Source organism: Cherax quadricarinatus, unplaced genomic scaffold (genome assembly GCF_038502225.1).
Source record: "Cherax quadricarinatus isolate ZL_2023a unplaced genomic scaffold, ASM3850222v1 Contig25, whole genome shotgun sequence".
Taxonomy (NCBI): domain Eukaryota; kingdom Metazoa; phylum Arthropoda; class Malacostraca; order Decapoda; family Parastacidae; genus Cherax; species Cherax quadricarinatus.
In genome coordinates this window covers 326160-351424 of record NW_027195051.1, presented here as the reverse complement: position 1 = coordinate 351424, position 25265 = coordinate 326160, and the positions used below count along the sequence as shown (strand labels likewise).

Sequence of the window (25265 nt, the reverse complement as noted above, 5' to 3'; positions counted from 1 at the left end):
GATATACACCTCTCAGTGTATATACACTGAGATATACACCTCTCAGTGTATATACACTGAGATATACACCTCTCAGTGTATATACACTGAGATATACACCTCTCAGTGTATATACACTGAGATATACATCTCCCAGTGTATGTAGTGTGTACAGAAAATAATTTTAACATGAAATTAATAAAAATAATAATAACAATAATAATAATAGTCATATTTTATTAACAAAATCAACAAATTCCATATAAATCTAAAAATATCCACATTTGCATATATATATATATATATATATATATATATATATATATATATATATATATATATATATATATATATATATATATATATATATATATATATATATATTAAAAGGGGTATACACAATATACATAGCAATTTACATCACTGGTAAATACGGGAATATTCCAGGTATCCGGCTGGTCGTGGTATCCCTGGTATGCTTGTGGTACTGGTACATCAATACTGGGACAGGTATTCCTGGTATCCTTGCTGGTACTGGTACATTAATACTGGGACTGGTCCTGGTATCCCTGGTATCCTTGCTGGTACTGGTACATTAATACTGGGACTGGTCCTGGTATCCCTGGTATCCTTGCTGGTACTGGTTCTCGGAGTCGTACTGGGGCTCAGAGTACTGGGAATGAACCTGGGTCTTCTGCAGGACCGGGGTATCTTGGTCTGGCTTAGGCGATGGTATTATGTACAGGTCCTCGTTGATCTGACCAGGAAAATAATAATAATAATAATTATTTTAATAATAATAATAAGAGTAGTAGTAGTATTACCATTATTATTATTATTATTATTATTATTATTATTATTATTACTGACCCCTTTGCAGCCACAAATAATTGAGTATACACATATAACACACATGGAGCAGGAAGAGAGTGAATCTTATAGTGATCAGTGAAGAGGCGGGGCCAGGTGCTGTGAATCAACACCTGCAACCACAATTAGGTGAGTACACACACACACATTAACTAACACACTAACTAGGTGGTACTAACCCTGGACTGTAGAGCGATGGTCTCAGCGTCGCAATTCACATTGAACCACCACTCACATACACGGTTGCCCTGGTTGTAGATGGTGCCATTAGGGCAGAGGAACGACTCCATGAGGCCGTCTGTTTTGCAGTAGTGCCATACCTGAGGACCAGCAGATAGAGCTTTGCAAGTTTATTTAGGTATAGATCCACATAAATACAATTATTATTCATAGTAACACTGCATAAATTACGTAGGATAACACAGAAAAGGTCAATCAAAGGGACTTATTCCCATGGTGATCCTTGGTCTATTGCCATGGGGTCCTTGCTGCATTTCCATGGGGGTCCTTGATGCATTTCCATGGGGGTCCTTGATGCATTTCCATGGGAGTTATTGCAAAGTTGGGGGTGTTGAAGAGATGGGGTAACTGACTTGGTTATAGAAAGGTGTATGGAATAGGTGGTTGCTTACTGTAAGCAGATGAACAAGGAGGCTTTAGGAAGGGTAGGGGGTGTGTAGACCAAGCGTTTACAGTTAAACATATAGGTGAATAGTATACTTATAAGGGTAAAGAGGTTTTTGTTGCATTTAGGGATTTGAAAAAGGCGTATGATAGGGTGGATAGGGGGACAATGTGGCAGATGTTACAAGTATATGGAATAAGTATATACGAGGGTAGTGAGGCTCAAGTTAGAGTATGTAGGAAAGAGGGAGATTATTTCCCAGTAAAAGTAGGCCTTAGGCTGTGATGTGTGATGTCACCATGGTGGTTCAATATATTTATAGATGGAGTTGTAAGAGAAGTGAATGCTGGAGCGTTGGCAAGAGGTGTGGAGTTAAAAGATAAAGAATCTAACACAAAGTGGGAGTTATCACAGTTGCTCTTTGCTGATGACACTGTGCTTTTGGCAGATTATGAAGAGAAGTTGCAGAGGCTGGTGGATGAGTTTGGTAGGGTATGTAAAAGATGGAAATTAAAAGTGAATGTAGGAAAGAGTAAGGTGATGAGGATAACAAAAATTTAGGTAATGAAAGATTGGATATCAGATTGGACGAAGTGAATGTATTCAGATATTTGGAAGTGGACGTACCAGCAGATGGGTCTATGAAAGATGAGGTGAATCATAGAACTGATGAGGGGAACAAGGTGAGTGGTGCACTGAGGAGTCTGTGGAGACAAAGAACGTTATCCATGGAAGCAAAGAGGGGAATCTATGATAATATAGTGGTACTAACACTGGTATATGGGTGTGAAGCATGGGTTGCTAACATTGCAGCTAGCAGGAGGCTGCAGGCAGTGATTTTTTGAGAGCATGAGTGTGCATATGACAACAGAGTATAAGTCAACACAACTCACTCTGTGAATGACTATTTCAGCAAACAGGTTATCAACAACCTCACAAATTATCAACTAATCGCAACAAATTCTGGCTGAATTTGCAATGAAGAAAAAATCAACATATGCAACCTTCTAGATTAGCTATTTAAGTTAAATTACGTTACAGTTAGCATGGATGACTTGTTAGATTAGCTGTATATCACACCCAGCGGGGTAGCCCAGTGGTGAGAGGCGTGACACTCACCACTGGGGGCCTGGGTTCGAATCCCAGATGAACTACTAGAAAAAAATATAGCTGTATATCAGGTTTTAATGTGTATTTAGAAGAGACAGGTGGTGTTCTCACAGCTGGGAGAGACAGGTGGTGATCTCACAGCTGGGAGAGACAGGTGGTGATCTCACAGCTGGGAGAGACAGGTGTTGTTCTCACATCTGGGAGAGACAGGTGTTGTTCTCACATCTGGGAGAGACAGGTGTTGTTCTCACATCTGGGAGAGACAGGTGGTGATCTCACAGCTGGGAGAGACAGGTGTTATTCTCACAGCTGGGAGAGACAGGTGTTGTTCTCACATCTGGGAGAGACAGGTGTTGTTCTCACATCTGGGAGAGACAGGTGGTGATCTCACAGCTGGGAGAGACAGGTGTTATTCTCACAGCTGGGAGAGACAGGTGGTGATCTCACAGCTGGGAGAGACAGGTGTTGTTCTCACAGCTGGGAGAGACAGGTGTTGTTCTCACATCTGAGAGAGACAGGTGTTGTTCTCACATCTGGGAGAGACAGGTGGTGATCTCACAGCTGGGAGAGACAGGTGTTATTCTCACAGCTGGGAGAGACAGGTGTTGTTCTCACATCTGGGAGAGACAGGTGTTGTTCTCACATCTGGGAGAGACAGGTGGTGATCTCACAGCTGGGAGAGACAGGTGTTATTCTCACAGCTGGGAGAGACAGGTGGTGATCTCACAGCTGGGAGAGACAGGTGTTGTTCTCACAGCTGGGAGAGACAGGCGTTGTTCTCACATCTGAGAGAGACAGGTGTTGTTCTCACATCTGGGAGAGACAGGTGGTGATCTCACAGCTGGGAGAGACAGGTGTTATTCTCACAGCTGGGAGAGACAGGTGTTGTTCTCACATCTGGGAGAGACAGGTGTTGTTCTCACATCTGGGAGAGACAGGTGGTGATCTCACAGCTGGGAGAGACAGGTGTTGTTCTCACAGCTAGGAGAGACAGGTGTTGTTCTCACATCTGAGAGAGACAGGTGTTGTTCTCACATCTGGGAGAGACAGGTGGTGATCTCACAGCTGGGAGAGACAGGTGGTGATCTCACAGCTGGGAGAGACAGGTGTTATTCTCACAGCTGGGAGAGACAGGTGTTGTTCTCACATCTGAGAGAGACAGGTGTTATTCTCACAGCTGGGAAAAACAGGTGGTGCTATCACAGCTGGGAAAGACGAAAGAACCTGACAGTGGAAACACACACACAGCTGGAACACTCACCTGACAGCCAGATGGTTCATCAACATAAAAGCCAGGTAATTTGTCCCTACAAGAGAAGCTGGTGGCAGGGATAGTGGAGTGTACTGGGTAGTCCTTTCCAGGTGTACCTGTAGGGGATACACCTCACCCAGTTATATTGCAACATAAGAAAGAGCACTGCAGAAGGCCTACTGGCCCATGCTATGCAGGTTCAAGTCAATTATTGGCCCATGCTAGGTAGGTCCAAGTCACCTACTGGCCCATGCTAGGCAGGTCCAAGTCACACCCACGAAATAATAATAAATGTAATAATAAACATATGTAATAATGTAATAATAATAATAATAATAATAATAATAATAAATATAATTATAATACCTGGGATGCTGTTGCCAGCCTCCTCCTCCAGATCTTCCTCTATCTCCTGGTGGTGTTTCTTCAGGTACCTGGGATGCTCTGTCTGGTACTGCTCTGGCTGACCTACTGGGTACCTGGGTAGTACATAATTACCTGCGTTTATCTACGTTTTTATTCACTGTGTGTTTATTGTGGATCATAATTAGTGAATAATGATGATAATGATGATGATAATAATAATCTCTAACAGGTAAATATTACCTTACTAACGTCAAACTCTGGCTAATATTATGTTAAATAGAATTAATATTATATTAACTAGAATTAATATAATATTAACTAGAATTAATATAATATTAATCTGAATTAATATAATATTAATCTGAATTAATATAATATTAATCTGAATTAATATAATATTAATCTGAATTAATATAATATTAACTTGAATTAATATAATATTAACCTGAATTATATTATAAATTTAACAAATTACTAGACAATAAATTCCACATTTAACTCTCCACCTGAATTATTCAAGAGTTCTTGATCCGAAGAACTAGAGCAAGCCTCCCCCTTTGTCCTATCCCTCGGATCAAAGGCCTTACCTGGGATCATCCTGATAGGCCTGGAGTGGTTCCCGGTACTGCTGGGGTAAGCGGCTGTATGGTACCTGAGGCCTGGCTGAGGTGACACCTGCCCCCAGTATACCTGTGTATACATATGTATACATGTTAGTATGATGCATTATGAGAGAATACTATGTATATATATTGGCTAGTATGATACATTGTAGGAAAAATATGTATACATATATTATCACTATACATTATGGGAAATACTTGCCCAGTATACATGTGTATACTTATGTATACATGTTAGTTCGATGCATTATGAGAAACAGAATGTATACATATTGGCTAGTATGATACATCGTGGAAAAAATATATATACATACTTATTAGAAAACGTTTTGGGGCCCAGTTCCTGGGCCCATTATGTACCTCTGTAACGTTTTGACTACCACCCAGTTCCTGGGCCCATTATGCACCTCTGTAACGTTTTGACTACCACCCAGTTCCTGGGCCCATTATGCACCTCTGTAACGTTTTGACTACCACCCAGTTCCTGGACCCATTATGTGCCTCTGTAACGTTTTGACTACCACCCAGTTCCTGGGCCCATTATGTACCTCTGTAACGTTTTGACTACCACCCAGTTCCTGGGCCCATTATGCACCTCTGTAACGTTTTGACTACCACCCAGTTCCTGGGCCTATTATGTACCTCTAACGTTTTGACTACCACCCAGTTCCTGGACCCATTGTGTGCCTCTGTAACGTTTTGACTACCACCCAGTTCCTGGACCCATTATGCACCTCTGTAACTTTTGACTACCGCCCATAGGATGTGTATGGGCTGCATAATAAAGATACTGAACTAAAAACATGTCTTGAATTAGTCCTCCCGCCAGCGTACGTTTTAGCTAGTTTAATATGTTTATTATGCACCCCACACCCATCCTGTGGGCGGTAGTCAAAGGATTACAAAGGTACATAATGGGTCCAGGGACTGGACCCCAAAGTTATGATAGCTGAACTATTACTGTCTCCCAGGACAGCACCTCCAGCTTCACCATTACTGTCTCCCAGGACAGCACCTCCAGCTTCACCATTACTGTTTCCCAGGACAGCACCTCCAGCTTCACCATTACTGTCTCCCTGGACAGCACTTCCAGCTTCACCATTACTGTCTCCCAGGACAGCACCTCCAGCTTCACCATTACTGTCTCCCAGGACAGCACCTCCAGCTTCACCATTACTGTCTCCCAGGACAGCACCTCCAGCCTTACAGTTTCTGACTACATGGCCAGCATCAAGGGTGATACCATCCAGCCCAGACTTTTTATTTTCCCATCTGTTATAGAATGCTTCCAGGTTTTCTGTGAAGGCTGCTTTGATGTTATCCTCTTTTAATACCAATGTGATTTTAATCCGCAGATTGATCTCATTTTGGCATACCCAAAAACACTTCCCTGATTTAATACTGCTTGTAGATAGTTCTTGGATATCTGCACAAGGGGCGTGACACCAATTTTCACAAAAATGACGATTTATCCATGTGGAAGCCCGTTTGTTTGATTGATATAATAATAATAATAATAATAATAATAATAATAATAATAATAATAATAATAATAATAATAATAATAATAATAATAAATCTTTATTTCTACAAGTACATGTACAAGGTATACAGACCATACCTGGAGTTTACCTGGAGAGAGTTTCGGGGGTCAACGCCCCCGCGGCCCGGTCTGTGACCAGGCCTCCTGGTGGATCAGCGCCTGATCAACCAGGCTGTTGCTGCTGGCTGCACGCAAACCAACGTACGAGCCACAGCCCGGCTGATCAGGAACCGACTTTAGGTGCTTGTCCAGTGCCAGCTTGAAGACTGCCAGGGGTCTGTTGGTAATCCCCCTTATGTGTGCTGGGAGGCAGTTGAACAGTCTCGGGCCCCTGACACTTATTGTATGGTCTCTTAACGTGCTAGTGACACCCCTGTTGACATCATTGACATACTACTATATAGAAAGCTTGTTATGCTGAGCACTTCCCGCAAATTAGGTCAGTTTTGTCCCAGGATGTGACCCACACCAGTCCACTAACACCCAGGTACCCATTTTACTGATGGGTGAACATAGACAGAAGGTGTCTTGAGGAAACATGTCCTAATGTTTCTACCCATACCGGGGAATTGAATCCCGGACCTCAGTTTGTGAGCTGAGTGCGCAAGCGATCGAAGTTGATCCAGAGCGCATTGTACCGCCATCCATCGGCTTCGTTTGGGCTTTCCCACAGCCAAGATGATGGTAGACAAGGCAGAGATGGGCCAGCACTGACAGCACGCATAACGGAGATAAAACACCTCAATTACTGGGAGCGCTTGAAGTTCCTGAACCTGTACTCCCTGGAACGCAGGCGGGAGAGATACATGATTATATACACCTGGAAAATCCAAGAGGGACTAGTACCAAACTTGCACACGAAAATCACTCTTTACGAAAGCAAAAGACTTGGCAGACGATGCAACATCCCCCCAATGAAAAGCAGGGGTATCACTAGCACGTTAAGAGACAACACAATAAGTGTCAGGGGCCCAAGACTGTTCAACTGCCTCCCAGCATACATAAGGGGGATTACCAATAGACCCTTGGCTGTCTTCAAGCAGGCACTGGACAAGCACCTGAAGTCGGTACCTGACCAGCCGGGCTGTGGCTCGTACGTTGGATTGCGTGCAGCCAGCATTAACAGCCTGGTTGATCAGGCTCTGATCCACCATGAGGCCTGGTCAGAGACCGGGCCGCAGGGGCGTTGACCCCAGGAACTCTCTCCAGGTAAACACGTCGTGCAGCGCCCCTGACACACTCTCTCCTGGAGTGCCACGTCACTGAGACACTCCATACGCAACTGACTTGCCCTCCCGAAGAAGACCCAGAAAGAACTGCTGCTATCCTAGTGTACCATGAAGTCAGCGCCCCGGACAAGCTGTCGGCCGTGATAACCACATATCTTCCTCGCTAGAGTGCCCACAATTATGTATGTGTGTGCGTAAGAAAGTTTGCATGAAATATACATGTGTATGCAATAAGATCACAGTAAACAGGTGATATCACAATATGCAGAACAACCACTGTCAAAATAATAGCGAAATTTCAAGCGGTTTCGTAATTTCTCACACTGGAATTTCACTATTCTTTCACAGTGGTTGTTTTGCATACGTATGTGTATAATGTGCCCAGCATAGACATGTATATGTATCAGTGTTCCTGCCAGGAACCCAAAAATTACAGATTGTCGCTTATGAGACGCACCAAATGCACTCTCCAGACCACTGCTTGAGCGGCACATGTTGCAACATTCCAGAATCCAATCTCCTTAGGGAGCCAGAAACAGATCATCGCAAGATTAAGACCTGTGCCACATCCCCGGTCTTGGAAATCATTATACATGCATACATACAACCTGAATATGAAAATGGTATACATGCATAGTGTTGCGGCCTCCTACCAAACTGGTGGTTAGGTAGTTAACCTGCCGGCCTGCAGTACCACTGGGTACGTCATCAAACCCAATGTGGGGACCGCTGAGCCGGCCTGATAAAGTGTTCACCAGACTCTCACGGAATACACCTGCTGGTGACTGGCCTTTGAGAGTGGTTACCAGACTGCCTATCGGAGTGGACACCTGCTGACTTAAGCTTCTGTAGCAGACCTGAGGGACCTGTGGGTCTCTGTGTCAGAGGACGGACGCGTGGGAATTAAGCTTCTGTAGCAGACCTGAGGGACCTGTGGGTCTCTGTGTCAGAGGACGGACACGTGGGAATTAAGCTTCTGTAGCAGACCTGAGGGACCTGTGGGTCTCTGTGTCAGAGGACGGACACGTGGGAAGCCAGGCTGTATATAACCTGGTGAGCGCTGTGTGTCAGGTTACACGGACACGCAAGTATTGCGGAAAGTCAGGGTGTCGTGTAACCTCTGTAATCTGTAAATACCTTTGTAACTTGTCATGATTGTGACCAGACTTACCTGGAGTTCATTACCTTTGTAAATTGTGAGTTCATTACCTTTGTAAATTGTGAGTTCATTACCTTTGTAAATTGTGAGTTCATTACCTTTGTAAATTGTGAGTTCATTACCTTTGTAAATTGTGAGTTCATTACCTTTGTAAATTGTGAGTTCATTACCTTTGTAAATTGTGAGTTCATTACCTCTGTAACTTGCTCAGCTATCAAAACTTTGGAGTCCAGTCCCTGGACCCATTATGTACCTCTGTAATCTTTTGACTACCGCCCACAGGATGGGTATGGGGTGCATAATAAACATATTAAACTAACTAAAACGTGTAACCCGGTGAGCGTAGAAGTGTAAAATGACGCAGGGAAAAGGAACTTTGGGGTACAGTCCCTGGACCCATTATGTACCTCTGTAATGTTTTGACTTCCACCCACAGGATGGGTATAGGGTGCATAATAAACATTAAACTTGAAAAGGAAATACTGAGGGTCATGACACGAAGTAAAGGCAGTACAGAGACGGAGTGTTGTGACACAGAAAAGACAATGTTGTGGATGTACCACAATGTCGAGGGACACGATGGTGTCATGACACTGGGATTGATGGTGTCGTGGGACACCAGAAACTGCGGTGACGTATGACAGACAATTTAGTGTCATAACTTGCTTTACAATTACTTATTAAGTATATGTGATATATCTATACTAAATATTTAGCTTTAAAATTTTTTTTAAAAAATATTTTGCATAAAAAAGTTATTACAAACCTTAGTAATCCCGAACTGTTAACAGTAGTAACAGGTTAATGTAAGAAATACCTCTCGTGTGTGTATGAGCGCGCGCGCGCTAGTGAGGGTGTATGATCCACTTAATATTTGTATTTATAACTCATTACAATTGTGACCAGGTGTGGACGTATCAGTGGTTCATTACTTTGTAATTTGTTCATGACTGTAACCATGTATAGGAGTGAGGCTGATTCATTACCTCTGTAACTTGCCATGATTAGTGACCAGATCTACCTGGAGTTCATTACCTCTGTAACTTGCCATGATTGTGACCAGATCTACCTGGAGTTCATTACCTTTGTAACTAGTTCAACTATCATAACTTTGGGGTCCAGTCACTGGCCCCATTATGTACCTTTGTAATCTTTTGACTACCGCCCACAGGATGGGTATGGGGTGCATAATAAACATATTAAACTAAACTGTGTAGAGGTAATGGTTCAATTTTCAACTATGTATTTATAGATAAATTAGAGACATGTGCAACTCTCTGGTATCTTTGAGGAAACGTTTCGCCCCACAGTGGCTTCATCAGTCCATACATACCTGGAGTTTACCTGGAGAGAGTTCCGGGGGTCAACGCCCCCGCGGCCCGGTCTGTGACCAGGCCTCCTGGTGGATCAGAGCCTGATCAACCAGGCTGTTGCTGCTGGCTGCACGCAAACTAACGTACGAGCCACAGCCCGGCTGATCAGGAACTGACTTTAGGTGAAACTTGAGGAGAAACTTGAAGAACAGGAAGAGAATGAGGTAATCGTTTCCTCCATAAAGATACCCAAGAGTTGCACCTGTGTCTAATTTATCAACATGTCGGTTCTCAGAACCATTCGTCTACAATTATGTATTTGTAATACCCAGCATTGTCCACCAGACACTTCACGCTGTACATACAGCGGCCTGGGACCAGGGTCACCCTCCTCAGTACAGTAAGAGATAAGATTTCGTTGGGATTTTTAACCCCGGAGGGTTAGCCACCCAGGATAACCCAAGAAAGTCAGTGGGTCATCGAGGACTGTCTAACTTATTTCCATTGGGGTCCTTAATCTTGTCCCCCAGGATGCGACCCACACCAGTCCACTAACACCCAGGTACCTATTTGCTGCTAGGTGAACAGGACAACAGGTGTAAGGAAACGTGTCGAAATGTTTCCACACGCCGGGAATCGAACCCGGGCCCTCCGTGTGTGAAGCGGGAGCTTTACCCACCAGGCCACCGGGCCACACGAGTAAGCGGCACTCTTCTTACCATGAATGTTCACTGTGGGAATTAACACTGGGTGACCACTCATACCGGGACCTGGCCAACCGGGCTGTGGTTCGTGCGTCAGCTTGCGTGCGGCCAGCAGTAACAGCCTGGTTGATCAGACCATGATCCACCATGAGGCCTTGTCTCAGACCCGAAACCCTCTCCGGGTAAATTCCAGGTAATATATAGTGAATATGAAGCCTACATAGTGAACATGAAGCCTACATAGTGAACATGAAGCCTACATAGTGAACATGAAGCCTACATAGTGAACATGAAGCCTACATAGTGAACATGAAGCCTACACAGTCAACATGAAGCCTACACAGTCAACATGAAGCCTACATAGTGAACATGAAGCCTACATAGTGAACATGAAGCCTACATAGTCAACATGAAGCCTACATAGTGAACATGAAGCCTACATAGTGAACATGAAGCCTACAGTCAACATGAAGCCTACACAGTCAACATGAAGCCTACATAGTGAACATGAAGCCTACATAGTGAACATGAAGCCTACACAGTCAACATGAAGCCTACATAGTGAACATGAAGCCTACATAGTGAACATGAAGCCTACACAGTCAACATGAAGCCTACATAGTGAACATGAAGCCTACATAGTGAACATGAAGCCTACATAGTGAACATGAAGCCTACATAGTGAACATGAAGCCTACACAGTCAACATGAAGCCTACACAGTCAACATGAAGCCTACAGTCAACATGAAGCCTACATAGTGAACATGAAGCCTACACAGTCAACATGAAGCCTACACAGTCAACATGAAGCCTACAGTCAACATGAAGCCTACATAGTGAACATGAAGCCTACACAGTCAACATGAAGCCTACACAGTCAACATGAAGCCTACATAGTGAACATGAAGCCTACATAGTGAACATGAAGCCTACATAGTCAACATGAAGCCTACATAATGAACATGAAGCCTACACAGTCAACATGAAGCCTGCATAGTGAACATGAAGCCTACACAGTCAACATGAAGCCTACACAGTCAACATGAAGCCTGCATAGTGAACATGAAGCCTACATAGTGAACATGAAGCCTACATAGTCAACATGAAGCCTACATAATGAACATGAAGCCTACATAGTGAACATGAAGCCTACATAGTCAACATGAAGCCTACACAGTCAACATGAAGCCTACATAGTGAACATGAAGCCTACACAGTCAACATGAAGCCTACATAGTCAACATGAAGCCTACATAGTCAACATGAAGCCTACATAGTGAACATGAAGCCTACATCAACATGAAGCCTACATAGTCAACATGAAGCCTACATAGTCAACATGAAGCCTACATAGTGAACATGAAGCCTACACAGTCAACATGAAGCCTACATAGTGAACATGAAGCCTACATAGTGAACATGAAGCCTACACAGTCAACATGAAGCCTACATAGTGAACATGAAGCCTACATAGTGAACATGAAGCCTACATAGTGAACATGAAGCCTACATAGTGAACATGAAGCCTACACAGTCAACATGAAGCCTACACAGTCAACATGAAGCCTACAGTCAACATGAAGCCTACATAGTGAACATGAAGCCTACACAGTCAACATGAAGCCTACACAGTCAACATGAAGCCTACAGTCAACATGAAGCCTACATAGTGAACATGAAGCCTACACAGTCAACATGAAGCCTACACAGTCAACATGAAGCCTACATAGTGAACATGAAGCCTACATAGTGAACATGAAGCCTACATAGTCAACATGAAGCCTACATAATGAACATGAAGCCTACACAGTCAACATGAAGCCTGCATAGTGAACATGAAGCCTACACAGTCAACATGAAGCCTACACAGTCAACATGAAGCCTGCATAGTGAACATGAAGCCTACATAGTGAACATGAAGCCTACATAGTCAACATGAAGCCTACATAATGAACATGAAGCCTACATAGTGAACATGAAGCCTACATAGTCAACATGAAGCCTACATAATGAACATGAAGCCTACACAGTCAACATGAAGCCTACACAGTCAACATGAAGCCTACATAGTGAACATGAAGCCTACATAGTGAACATGAAGCCTACATAGTCAACATGAAGCCTACATAGTCAACATGAAGCCTACATAGTGAACATGAAGCCTACATAGTCAACATGAAGCCTACACAGTGAACATGAAGCCTACATAGTGAACATGAAGCCTACATAGTGAACATGAAGCCTACACAGTCAACATGAAGCCTACATAGTCAACATGAAGCCTACATAGTGAACATGAAGCCTACATAGTCAACATGAAGCCTACATAGTGAAGCCTACACAACATGAAGCCTACATAGTCAACATGAAGCCTACATAGTCAACATGAAGCCTACATAGTCAACATGAAGCCTACATAGTCAACATGAAGCCTACATAGTCAACATGAAGCCTACATAGTCAACATGAAGCCTACATAGTGAACATGAAGCCTACATAGTCAACATGAAGCCTACATAGTCAACATGAAGCCTACATAGTCAACATGAAGCCTACATAGTCAACATGAAGCCTACATAGTCAACATGAAGCCTACATAGTCAACATGAAGCCTACATAGTGAACATGAAGCCTACATAGTCAACATGAAGCCTACATAGTCAACATGAAGCCTACATAGTCAACATGAAGCCTACATAGTCAACATGAAGCCTACATAGTCAACATGAAGCCTACATAGTGAACATGAAGCCTACATAGTCAACATGAAGCCTACATAGTCAACATGAAGCCTACATAGTGAACATGAAGCCTACATAGTCAACATGAAGCCTACATAGTCAACATGAAGCCTACATAGTCAACATGAAGCCTACACAGTCAACATGAAGCCTACATAGTGAACATGAAGCCTACATAGTGAACATGAAGCCTACATAGTCAACATGAAGCCTACATAGTGAACATGAAGCCTACATAGTCAACATGAAGCCTACATAGTCAACATGAAGCCTACATAGTGAACATGAAGCCTACATAGTCAACATGAAGCCTACATAGTCAACATGAAGCCTACATAGTCAACATGTACATAGTCAACATGAAGCCTACATAGTCAACATGAAGCCTACATAGTCAACATGAACATGAAGCCTACATAGTCAACATGAACATGAAGCCTACATAGTCAACATGAAGCCTACATAGTCAACATGAAGCCTACATAGTCAACATGAAGCCTACATAGTCAACATGAAGCCTACATAGTCAACATGAAGCCTACATAGTCAACATGAAGCCTACATAACATGTCATAGTCATGAAGCCTACATAGTCAACATGAAGCCTACATAGTCAACATGAAGCCTACATAGTCAACATGAAGCCTACATAGTCAACATGAAGCCTACATAGTCAACATGAAGCCTACATAGTCAACATGAAGCCTACATAGTCAACATGAAGCCTACATAGTCAACATGAAGCCTACATAGTCAACATGAACATAGTCAACATGAAGCCTACATAGTCAACATGAAGCCTACATAGTCAACATGAAGCCTACATAGTGAACATGAAGCCTACATAGTCAACATGAAGCCTACATAGTCAACATGAAGCCTACACAGTCAACATGAAGCCTACATAGTGAACATGAAGCCTACATAGTCAACATGAAGCCTACATAGTCAACATGAAGCCTACAGTCAACATGAAGCCTACATAGTCAACATGAAGCCTACATAGTCAACATGAAGCCTACAGTCAACATGAAGCCTACATAGTCAACATGAAGCCTACATAGTCAACATGAAGCCTACAGTCAACATGAAGCCTACATAGTCAACATGAAGCCTACATAGTGAACATGAAGCCTACATAGTGAACATGAAGCCTACACAGTCAACATGAAGCCTACATAGTCAACATGAAGCCTACATAGTCAACATGAAGCCTACATAGTCAACATGAAGCCTACATAGTCAACATGAAGCCTACAGTCAACATGAAGCCTACATAGTCAACATGAAGCCTACATAGTCAACATGAAGCCTACACAGTCAACATGAAGCCTACATAGTCAACATGAAGCCTACATAGTCAACATGAAGCCTACATAGTCAACATGAAGCCTACATAGTCAACATGAAGCCTACATAGTGAACATGAAGCCTACATAGTCAACATGAAGCCTACATAGTCATGACCTACATAGTCAACATGTAGCCTACAGTCAACATGAAGCCTACATAGTCAACATGAAGCCTACATAGTCAACATGAAGCCTACATAGTCAACATGAAGCCTACATAGTCCTGAAGCACATAGTGAACATGATGAAGCCTACATAGTGAACATGAAGCCTACACAGTCAACATGAAGCCTACATAGTGAACATGAAGCCTACATAGTCAACATGAAGCCTACATAGTCAACATGAAGCCTACATAGTGAACATGAAGCCTACATAGTGAACATGAAGCCTACACAGTCAACATGAAGCCTACATAGTCAACATGAAGCCTACATAGTGAACATGAAGCCTACATAGTCAACATGAAGCCTACATAGTGAACATGAAGCCTACATAGTCAACATGAAGCCTACATAGTCAACATGAAGCCTACATAGTCAACATGAAGCCTACATAGTCAACATGAAGCCTACATAGTCAACATGAAGCCTACATAGTCAACATGAAGCCTACATAGTCAACATGAAGCCTACATAGTCAACATGAAGCCTACATAGTCAACATGAAGCCTACATAGTCAACATGAAGCCTACAATGTTCATATAGATGTATGAACAATTTTTTCCTTTATTTTGACTAAAATTCAACACAAATCTTTGTTTTGAGTCACATTTTTGTCATTTACTAAGAAATATTTCCAGCATTTTGATGCAACAAATAAAAACTCAGTTCTCTTCTGAGGCGGGATAATCCAGCCAATTAGAACTCGAGTTTAATTTACAACTTGAGTTAAAGAAGAAACTTTTCGGCTCACTATTTTTTTCATTTAGTATAAAAAATGTTCAGCATTATGGTGCCGCCACCAATTAAAACGCAGTTATTTTTCCAGGCGGGAAAATCCAGCCAATTAGGGTGCAGTTTTAATATCTGAAGGAGATGAACAGGAAAACAACATCCAGCAGCCAATCATCATTAGTCAGGTCACTCAAAATTAACCAATCAGGTGACAGTTTGAGGTGTAGGACATTCGCGGGTTTTCTTCCCCCTCAGTCGCCTCCGGCACTTCATCCAGGTAGGAAGTGCGCTTCACTGCTGCGCAAAATTTTCACAATTTCTTGGAAAAAAACCTTTGGTTAATGTTTAAGATGGTTTTTATAAAGGTAGAATATACATTGTATTCTTCACTGACGATGTATATATGCAAATTATGTATGAAATTTCAGGGAAATTGATGTTATCCTTAAATATAAGAACTGATGATTTTTTTTTATTTTTCAGATTTGAGGTTCAACTTCCAGAGAGAAATTGATCTGTTGAGGTAAATATAAGAGGCTCTTGATCCAGGCACTTGCAGCTCGTCAACCATTGCCCATTTTTAGTTGCAAGTTTTTTTTTTACTTATTGTCCATGTTGATTTATTGCCCATTTTGATTTATTGCCCATTTTGATTTATTGCCCATTTTGATTTATTGCCCATTTTGATTTATTGCCCATTTTGATTTATTGCCCATTTTGATTTATTGTCCATTTTGATTTATTGCCTATTTTGATTTATTGCCCATTTTGATTAATTGCCCATTTTGATTTATTGCCTATTTTGATTTATTGCCCATTTTGATTTATTGCCTATTTTATTGCCCATTTTGATTAATTGCCTATTTTGGTTTATTGCCCATTTTGATTTATTGCCCATTTTGATTTATTGCCCATTTTGATTTATTGTCTATTTTGTTTTATTGCCTATTTTGATTTATTGCCCATTTTGATTTATTGCCCATTTTGATTTATTGTCTATTTTGTTTTATTGCCTATTTTGGTTTATTGCCCATTTTGATTAATTGCCCATTTTGATTTATTGCCCATTTTGATTTATTGTCTATTTTGTTTTATTGCCTATTTTGATTTATTGCCCATTTTGATTTATTGCCTATTTTGATTTATTGTCTATTTTGTTTTGCCTATTTTGGTTTATTGCCCATTTTGATTTATTGCCCATTTTGATTTATTGCCCATTTTTATTGCCGATTTTTATTTATTGCCCATTTTTATTTATTGCCGATTTTTATTTATTGCCTATTTTTACTTATTGCCCATTTTTACTTATTGCCATTTTTACTCATTGCCCATTTTTACTCATTGCCCATTTAAAAATTAACCATTTTACTCATTGGTCAAATATAAATTGCCTATTTTACACATTGCCCATTCATAAATTGCCCATTTTACTCGTTTCCCATTGACAAATTACCCATTGCCCATATATAATTTGCATTTACTCATTGCCCACTTACAAATTGACTATAAATTGCCCATTTGCAAATTGACCATTTTACCCATTTCTCATTTATAATTTGCCTATTTTACTCATTGCCCATTTGTAAATTGTCCATTCTACTATTTACAAATTGATTGTTTTACACATTGTCCATTTTACTTGACCATTTACAAATTGCCCATATATAAATTACCATTGCCCAGGAACTAGCACATACGGGTTTAGCACTTCAGCATTCTGGAACCCTCATCAAGGGAAGGCCCTTGATGCTGGGGCTCTTGATTCAAGGTATTGGAGTTACTTTGGCACTGGCCCGTACAGGTTTAGCGCTCCCATTATAATGTCATGGACAGCCCCAACAAGGGGGGGTCCTTAATGCTCTTGATCCTGGTACCTTGATAAAGGACCCCAATGGAAATAAGTCAGACTTTTTTGGGTTATCCTGGAGGTTGTCTACACATATGCTGCTATGTATGATAATCTTTGTAACTGTATTTGTGTATACCTGAATAAGCTTACTTGATACTGATGAGCACAGCCTGTGATCCCCTCAAGGAAGGTTCCTTGATGCTGGGGCTCTTGATTCAAGGTATTGGAGTTACCTCTGGCACTGGCCCGTACAGGTTTAGCGCTCCCATTATGTCAAGGACAGCCCCATCAAGGGGGGTCCTTGATGGTCTTGATCCTGGTACCTTGATAAAGTACCCCAATGGAAATAAGTCACTCTGACTTTTTTGGGTTATCCCAGGTTGTCTACACATATGCTGCTATGTATGATAATCTTTGTAACTGTATTTGTGTATACCTGAATATACTTACTTGATACTGATGAGCACAGCCTGTGATCCCCTCAAGGAAGGTTCCTTGATTCTGGTGAGGGGCTCTTGATCTAGGGAATTCGATCTGTCCTCCAGTTCCCAGAATTAACCCCACAGGCGCTGTATAATCCTATGGGTTTGGCTCTTCCAAATGATTAATAAACAGCCTGTGATTGGGGTGCTTTTGATCCAGGGAACTGGAGTTGTCTCGGATCAGACTTGATTGTCTTGCTGTCGCATACCTTGGGGTTTAGTGCTTCCCAACAATAACAATGATAATACAATGGACTCCTGAATTTCGTTCTGGAGAGTCTGCCGAAAGTCGAAATTCACGAATTTTGAAACGATTTTCCCCATAAGAAATTATGTAAATCCAATTAATCCGATTCAGACACCCAAAAATATTAACAAAAATTATTTTTTTATAGATTAAATATAGATTTACATACAGAAAAGAATGAGAAATCAAGTAAAAATAATATCACACCTTTATTGAAGACTTGTTGGTTCAACTGCCTCCCAGCATACATAAGGGGGATTACCAATAGACCCCTGACTGGCTTTAAGAAGGCACTGGACAGGCACCTAAAGTCAGTACCTGATCAACTGGGCTGTGGTTCTTATGTCAGCTTGTGTGCAGCCAGCAGTAACAGCCTGGTTGATCAGACCCTGATCCACCCTGAGGCCTGGTCTTAGACCGAGCTGTGGGGGCATTGACCCCCAAAACGGTCTCCAGGTAAACTCCAGGTATGGAAGACAGGAGGGGAGAGGATGGAGAAATTATACTATTGTTTGGAAGGGGAATCCCCTTCCATGAAGACTTTCGGTACCAAGTCCTTATCCGGAGTTACTTCCCTTTTTTGTTTTTTAATGGCACTAGGACCAGCCTGAGTCACTGGACCCATGTTGCACAAGAACTGCCCAGAGAGCTCTTGTAGCTCTACCCTCTACCACCATCACTCCCTCTACCACCATCACTCCCAATCCCACCATCACTCCCTCTACCACCATCACAACCACTTCCACCCTCTACCACAATCACTACCACCCTCTACCACCATCACAACCATTACCACCCTCGGCAAACGGTGCAACATCCCCCCAGTGAAAAAGCAGGGGTGTTACTAACACGATAAGATACAATACGGTAAGTGTCAGGGGCCCAAGACTGTTCAACTGCCTCCCAGCATACATCAAAGGAATTACCAATAGACCCCTGGCTGTCTTCAAGCAGGCACTGGACAGGCACCTCAAGTCAGTACTTGACCAGCCAGGTTGTAGTTCTTAAATTGGATGATGTGCAGCCAGCAGTAACAGCCTGGTTGATCAGGCCCTGATCCACCATGAGGCCTGGTCACAGACCGGGCCACGGGGGCATTGACCCCCGGAACTTTCCAGGTATACCACCACAACCACTACCACCCTGCACCACCACCACCCTCTACCACTACCACCATCACTACCACCCTGCACCACCACCACCCTCTACCACCACCACCCTCTACCACCATCACTACCACCCTCTCTACCACCATCACTACCACCCTCTCTACCACCATCACTACCACCCTCTCTACCACCATCACTACCACCCTGCACCACCACCACCCTCTACCACCATCACTACCACCCTCTCTACCACCATCACTACCACCATCACAACCACTATCACCCTCTACCACCATCACTACCACCCTCTACCACCATCACAACCACTATCACCCTCTACCACCATCACTACCACCCTCTACCACCATCACAACCACTCACCTACCACCATCACTACCACCCTCTCTACCACCATCACTATCACCCTCTACCACCACAACCACCCTCTACCACCACAACCACCCTCTACCAACATCACAACCTCTACCACCATCACAACCACTCACCTTCTACCACCATGACAACCACTACCACCCTCTACCACCATCACTACCACCATCACAACCTCTACCACCATCACTACCACCCTTTACCACTATCACTACCACCCTCTACTACCATCACTACCACCACCACAACCTCTACCACCATCACTACCACCATCACAACCACCATCACCTACCACCATCACTACCACCCTCTACCACCATCACAACCTCTGGAGTTTACCTGGAGAGAGTTCCGGGGGTCAACGCCCCCACGGCCCGGTCTGTGACCAGGCCGCCTGGTGGATCAGAGCCTGATCAACCAGGCTGTTACTGCTGGCTGCACGCAAACCAACGTACGAGCCACAGCCCGGCTGGTCAGGAACCGACTTTAGGTGCTTGTCCAGTGCCAGCTTGAAGACTGCCAGGGGTCTATTGGTAATCCCCCTTATGTATGTTGGGAGGCAGTTGAACAGTCTCGGGCCCCTGACACTTATTGTATGGTCTCTTAACGTGCTAGTGACACCCCTGCTTTTCATTGGGGGGATGTTGCATCGTCTGCCAAGTCTTTTGCTTTCGTAGTGAGTGATTTTCGTGTGCAAGTTCGGTACTAGTCCCTCTAGGATTTTCCAGGTGTATATAATCATCACAACCACACTACCACCATCACAACCACTACCACCCTCTACCACCATCACTACCACCCTTTACCACTATCACTACCACCCTCTACTACCACCACCACAACCTCTACCACCATCACTACCACCCTCTACCACCACCACAACCTCTACCACCATCACTACCACCCTCTACCACCACCACAACCTCTACCACCATCACTACCACCCTCTACCACCACCACTTTCGTATTTATCTACAAACTTTTTCTTTAATTCTATTGTTTTTCTCACCTTCTCTACATAGGCCTGGCACTATAAGCTTTCTTTATGCCCATGGTCGCTTAATTAGCAGTTGCAAGCACAAAAAATGATGGATTGTTACGAAATGTATCAAAATGTATTGTATGAACCTGTGGGGAGACGGTCACTCACCCAGAAACAATGCCACACTGACTCTGAATGGTGTGTGGGAGCTTTTGTGTGCACATGGCAGCTGGGAAGCCTCTCGGACGTGTTCCATATGACCACCGAATTTTGAGGCAAATAACGAAACTTGAGGCTATATTTGGATGAAAAAAGTTGCCAATTCTCAAAATTCACGAAACTTGACTCATAAAATTCAGGGGTCCACTGTAATTGTAAAACGTACATGTTACAACTTTTACAGACCGAAGCTCACACCAGTAACAGTCTGTAATAATATAAACTTTATTTCTACATGATGCATTGTTCATGGTTAATCCCTTGTTAAATGTGTTAACTACAAGTCTATGTGAGGATAATTTTATGTATATATTCTTTCTTTCAACAAACTAGCCATATCCCTCAGAGGCAGGTGGCCCAAAAACAAAAACAAAAGTTTCTCTTTTTAAATTAGTAATTTATACAGGAGAAGGGGTTACTAGCGCCTTGCCTCCGGCATTTTAGTTGCCTTTTAAAACACACATGGCTTACGGAGGAAGAATTCTGTTCCACTTCTCCATGGAGAATATGTATATGTAGATAGTGGCAGTTTGGAGGGATATGTTGTGTATCTTTATACATATATGCTTCTAAGCTGTTGTATTCTGAGCACCTCTGCAAAAGCAGTGATAATGTGTGAGTGTGGTGAAAGTGTTGAATGATGATGAAAGTATTTTCTTTTTGGGGATTTTCTTTCTTTTTTGGGTCACCCTGCCTTGGTGGGAGATGGCCGACTTGTTGAAAAAAAAAAAGAAAAATATATATATATATACGCGCACACACACACAGTAGTCTGCCTTTATCCAAGAGGGATGTGGCCCAAGGACCTGGCGTGGATGCTTGAAACCCTGGATAGTAGCAAACTTCGTATAGTAGCAAACTCTGGATAGTATTAAACCCTGGATAATAGCAAACTGGCAGCCTTTCAAAGATATGGTCCTCTTCAAGGGGGGCTCCTTGGCGTGGTGAAGAGGCTCTTGGTCTGAGGAATTAGACCTATCGGTCTTCTTCCTCAGACCGAACCTAATTACCCCCCAATCTCCCCTCCCCTATCCCATCCTCCCCTTTTTCCTTTCCTCCTCCTCCTCCCCACTCCTCCCTTTTGCCCTTCCTCTTTTTGTCCTTTGGGATTTCTCCCACAGGCGCGCTAGTTCCTAGGTAGGAGAAGGGACACCGGGGTCCATCCCATTCCGTTGAGGTTTCTTGGCGGTGGCGTAGTTTGCCGTGGAATCTGGATTGCCTAGGGATGTCCCGATCCCTCTCCGGTATCCCGGAGTAGCTTTGGGTGTCTTTTGGGCGACGGGTGTAGCTCTGGAAGCCACCTTTCGGATTCCGGGGGTGGTGGCTGAAGGAGGTATGCTTTGTGGCGGATATCCGGCCGCCCTCTCTTTTGTCCACCGAGGTAGCTCGGCAGATGTGAGGTTGCTATCCCAGATTGCTGGTTTACTGGCATGAAGGGTAGGGTATGGCACGGGTTCCATGCTGCATCTGCGCTACTAGCGGTGTCGAGTCCTCTTGGGCGCGGAGGGAGATTTCTGGCCCTTTCATCCCTCCTAGGAACTATCCCTCCCCGGTCCCCCCTTTTTTTTTCTTTTTTTTATTTTTATTTTCTTTTCTTCTTTCTTTTTTTTTCTTAAAAACAAAAAGAAAGAAGTAACCTAACCATGGCAGCCCTAGTCCATGAACCTGGTACCCCCGGGCCCCTTCTTGATACCGCACCCCGTTCTGACCCCGCCTCGTCTTTGGACCACTCTTCAGACATTCCTCATGCCTCTGTACCTATTGCCGGTGCTGTTTCCTCACCCGCTTCAGGTACTGAGGCCTCGACTGACTCCTTCGATTTATCAGACCTTCGCTCTCCTCTGACTATGCTTCCGGCCTCTCCCTCTACGGTGCGGCAATTTTCAAATCGCCGACCCGTTCCACGTCGGACCAACTCTGGTCCCACGCCTAAACGTCAACGACAATTACCTGCTGATGATACTTCTCCACCTTCACCTTCTCGTTCTTCTCAGAAACGATCGACACGTCCTTCACTACCTTTCCACGCTCAGTTTCAGACTGAACAGTGGACTAAATTCTTCACTTTACGACCAACTTCCTCTACTGCCTATCTTTCTGACCATAGTATTGGCAAGGCACTCCTACGCCATGTTGGTAAAGATATTTCTTTTCATGCTCTTAAGAGCGGTACGCGCATCATTACCGTACAGAATGCTACCCAGGCTCGTGAGCTCTCTCGTCTTACCCATATAGATACTGTTCCTGTCACCCTTGAAAAACATCATTCCCTCAATTCTTGTAGTGGTACCGTTATTCTGCCCCATACCATAGTTCAACAAAATTTCCAGACATGTGGCACCGACATTCTAGAACAGCTGGAACTCCAAGATCTCCCAATCCTCAAGGTAGACACTTACGTTCTTCCTGCCCGTGGGCGGAGACGATACCCTAGCAATGTGGCTCGTTTAACTTTTGATAGCCGAGAACTCCCATCCTCCGTTTATATAGCAGGACATCGGTTACAAGTTCGAAAGGTGATCCCTACACCACAACAGTGTAGAAATTGCTGGCGATTTGGCCATCCAGCGAAATATTGCAGATCTATCGCCGAATGCCCAGTCTGTGGTGCCGATGACCATTCTAATACGTCTTGCAATCGATCTCCCTCTTGCCTTAACTGTCATGAGGCTCACCCTTCGTACTCTCGCCGTTGTCAGGTCTATTTAAACGAGCGGGAAATCCGTTACCTCAAAGAGACAGAAGGTCTCCCTTATGCCATGGCAGTTTCTCATCTCCGCCTCCAAGGGAGACTCCCACGTGTTTCTTATTCCCGTGTTTCAAAACGTCCCCCCACTTCTGGTATCCCATCTTCTACACCCACCTCTGTGGTTACCTCTCCCATAATCACTCCTGTATCTAATCCTTTTGCTGTCCTCGGCTCAGACGTCCCTACTTCAACGCCTCAGTCTAATCTCGCTTCTTCGAGTTCTCTCTTACAAGCCTCAGTATCGACGAGACCTCGTACGACACCTCTTCCCAATTGTCCCTCTACTTCTCAAAAGTCAAAAAAAGGTCCGGTAACACCTCCTACCCATCTTCCACCTCCTCATTTTACCCTCCCTGTCTCTGTCCCTAGTTCTTCCCCTCTCACTGGCTCAGTTACAAGTGCAGAGGTTCACCCTCCTCCTCGTAATGTACCTTCCTCCCCTGTTCCCTCCCAAGTTTCTTCCTCTTCTGCCACCTCCCAGGTTCTTGTCTCTTCTGTCCCCTGCCACGCTTCTCCAGTTCCCTCCACCCTTTCGCCCCCCCCTACCTTGGTACAGTCCAATACAGTTCCAATCTTTACTCATCCTCCCCCTACCATTCCCAATATTGTCTCCCATACGACATCTCTGAATTCCGAAACACTTGAAGCAATCTCTGAATATATTGCAGAGACCAAACCATCAATGGACACTGATCCACCTTCCGCTCTTCCTCTCTCCTCTGCTCCATCTGCGCAACTCCTTTCTTCACAGCGCACCGTTCCTTCGCTGCTTGAACATTTTCCACTGCCTCCGCATGTGGACTTTTCTAACCCTTCTAGTCCGTAGGAACCCTTACCTGCGGATTTCAAGTATCTTTATCATTGCCAATCATGGCCTTTTTACAGTGGAATATACGCGGCCTCAGGGGTAATCGGGGTGAGCTTCAGATGTTACTCTCCCAGTTTGCCCCTGTTGGTGTTTGCTTACAGGAACCAAAATTACACTCTGCTGTTATTTCTCACATCTCAGGCTATAATTTATTGTATTCTTCAGATCCTTTTCCTGATGGGACCTTTAATGAAAGTGCCCTTCTTCTCCGCACTGATATTCCGTACCATCAGCTATTTGTTCATACTTCGCTGCATTACACAGCAGCCCGTATCCACTTACATAGGTGGTATACGCTCTGTTCTTTATATCTCTCTCCTTCTCGGGCATTATCTATTCCGGATTTTGCCTTCCTTGTTTCGTCATTACCGCCACCGATTCTGTTACTTGGTGATTTTAATGCCCACCATTTCCTCTGGGGAGGGTCTCACTGTGATTCCCGTGGAATTCAGTTAGAGGCTTTTCTTGCCACCCACCCCCTCCATGTTTTAAATACAGGTACTCACACCCATTTTGATCCTCGGACTCATACTCTCTCTTGCATCGATCTCTCAGTTTGCTCTTCCTCCGCCGCATTAGACTTTACTTGGTCTGTTCTCCCGGACT

The 25265-nt window shown here is 43.6% G+C and overlaps 1 protein-coding gene across 1 annotated transcript in view; it reads right to left on the bottom strand.

Annotated features, from left to right (window-relative positions):
- Positions 1 to 366: 366 nt before the first annotated feature.
- LOC128704534 (uncharacterized) overlaps positions 367 to 25265 on the bottom strand; it is a 69184-nt gene continuing 44285 nt past the window's right edge. The window contains exons 3-7 of the mRNA XM_070079825.1: positions 4790 to 4892; positions 4203 to 4315; positions 3846 to 3952; positions 1029 to 1169; positions 367 to 736 (exon numbers count right to left, since the gene is read on the bottom strand). Of these exons, the coding sequence (XP_069935926.1) occupies positions 575 to 736; positions 1029 to 1169; positions 3846 to 3952; positions 4203 to 4315; positions 4790 to 4892 (626 nt within the window). The 3' untranslated portion in view covers positions 367 to 574. The remainder of the gene's footprint in view (positions 737 to 1028; positions 1170 to 3845; positions 3953 to 4202; positions 4316 to 4789; positions 4893 to 25265) is intronic.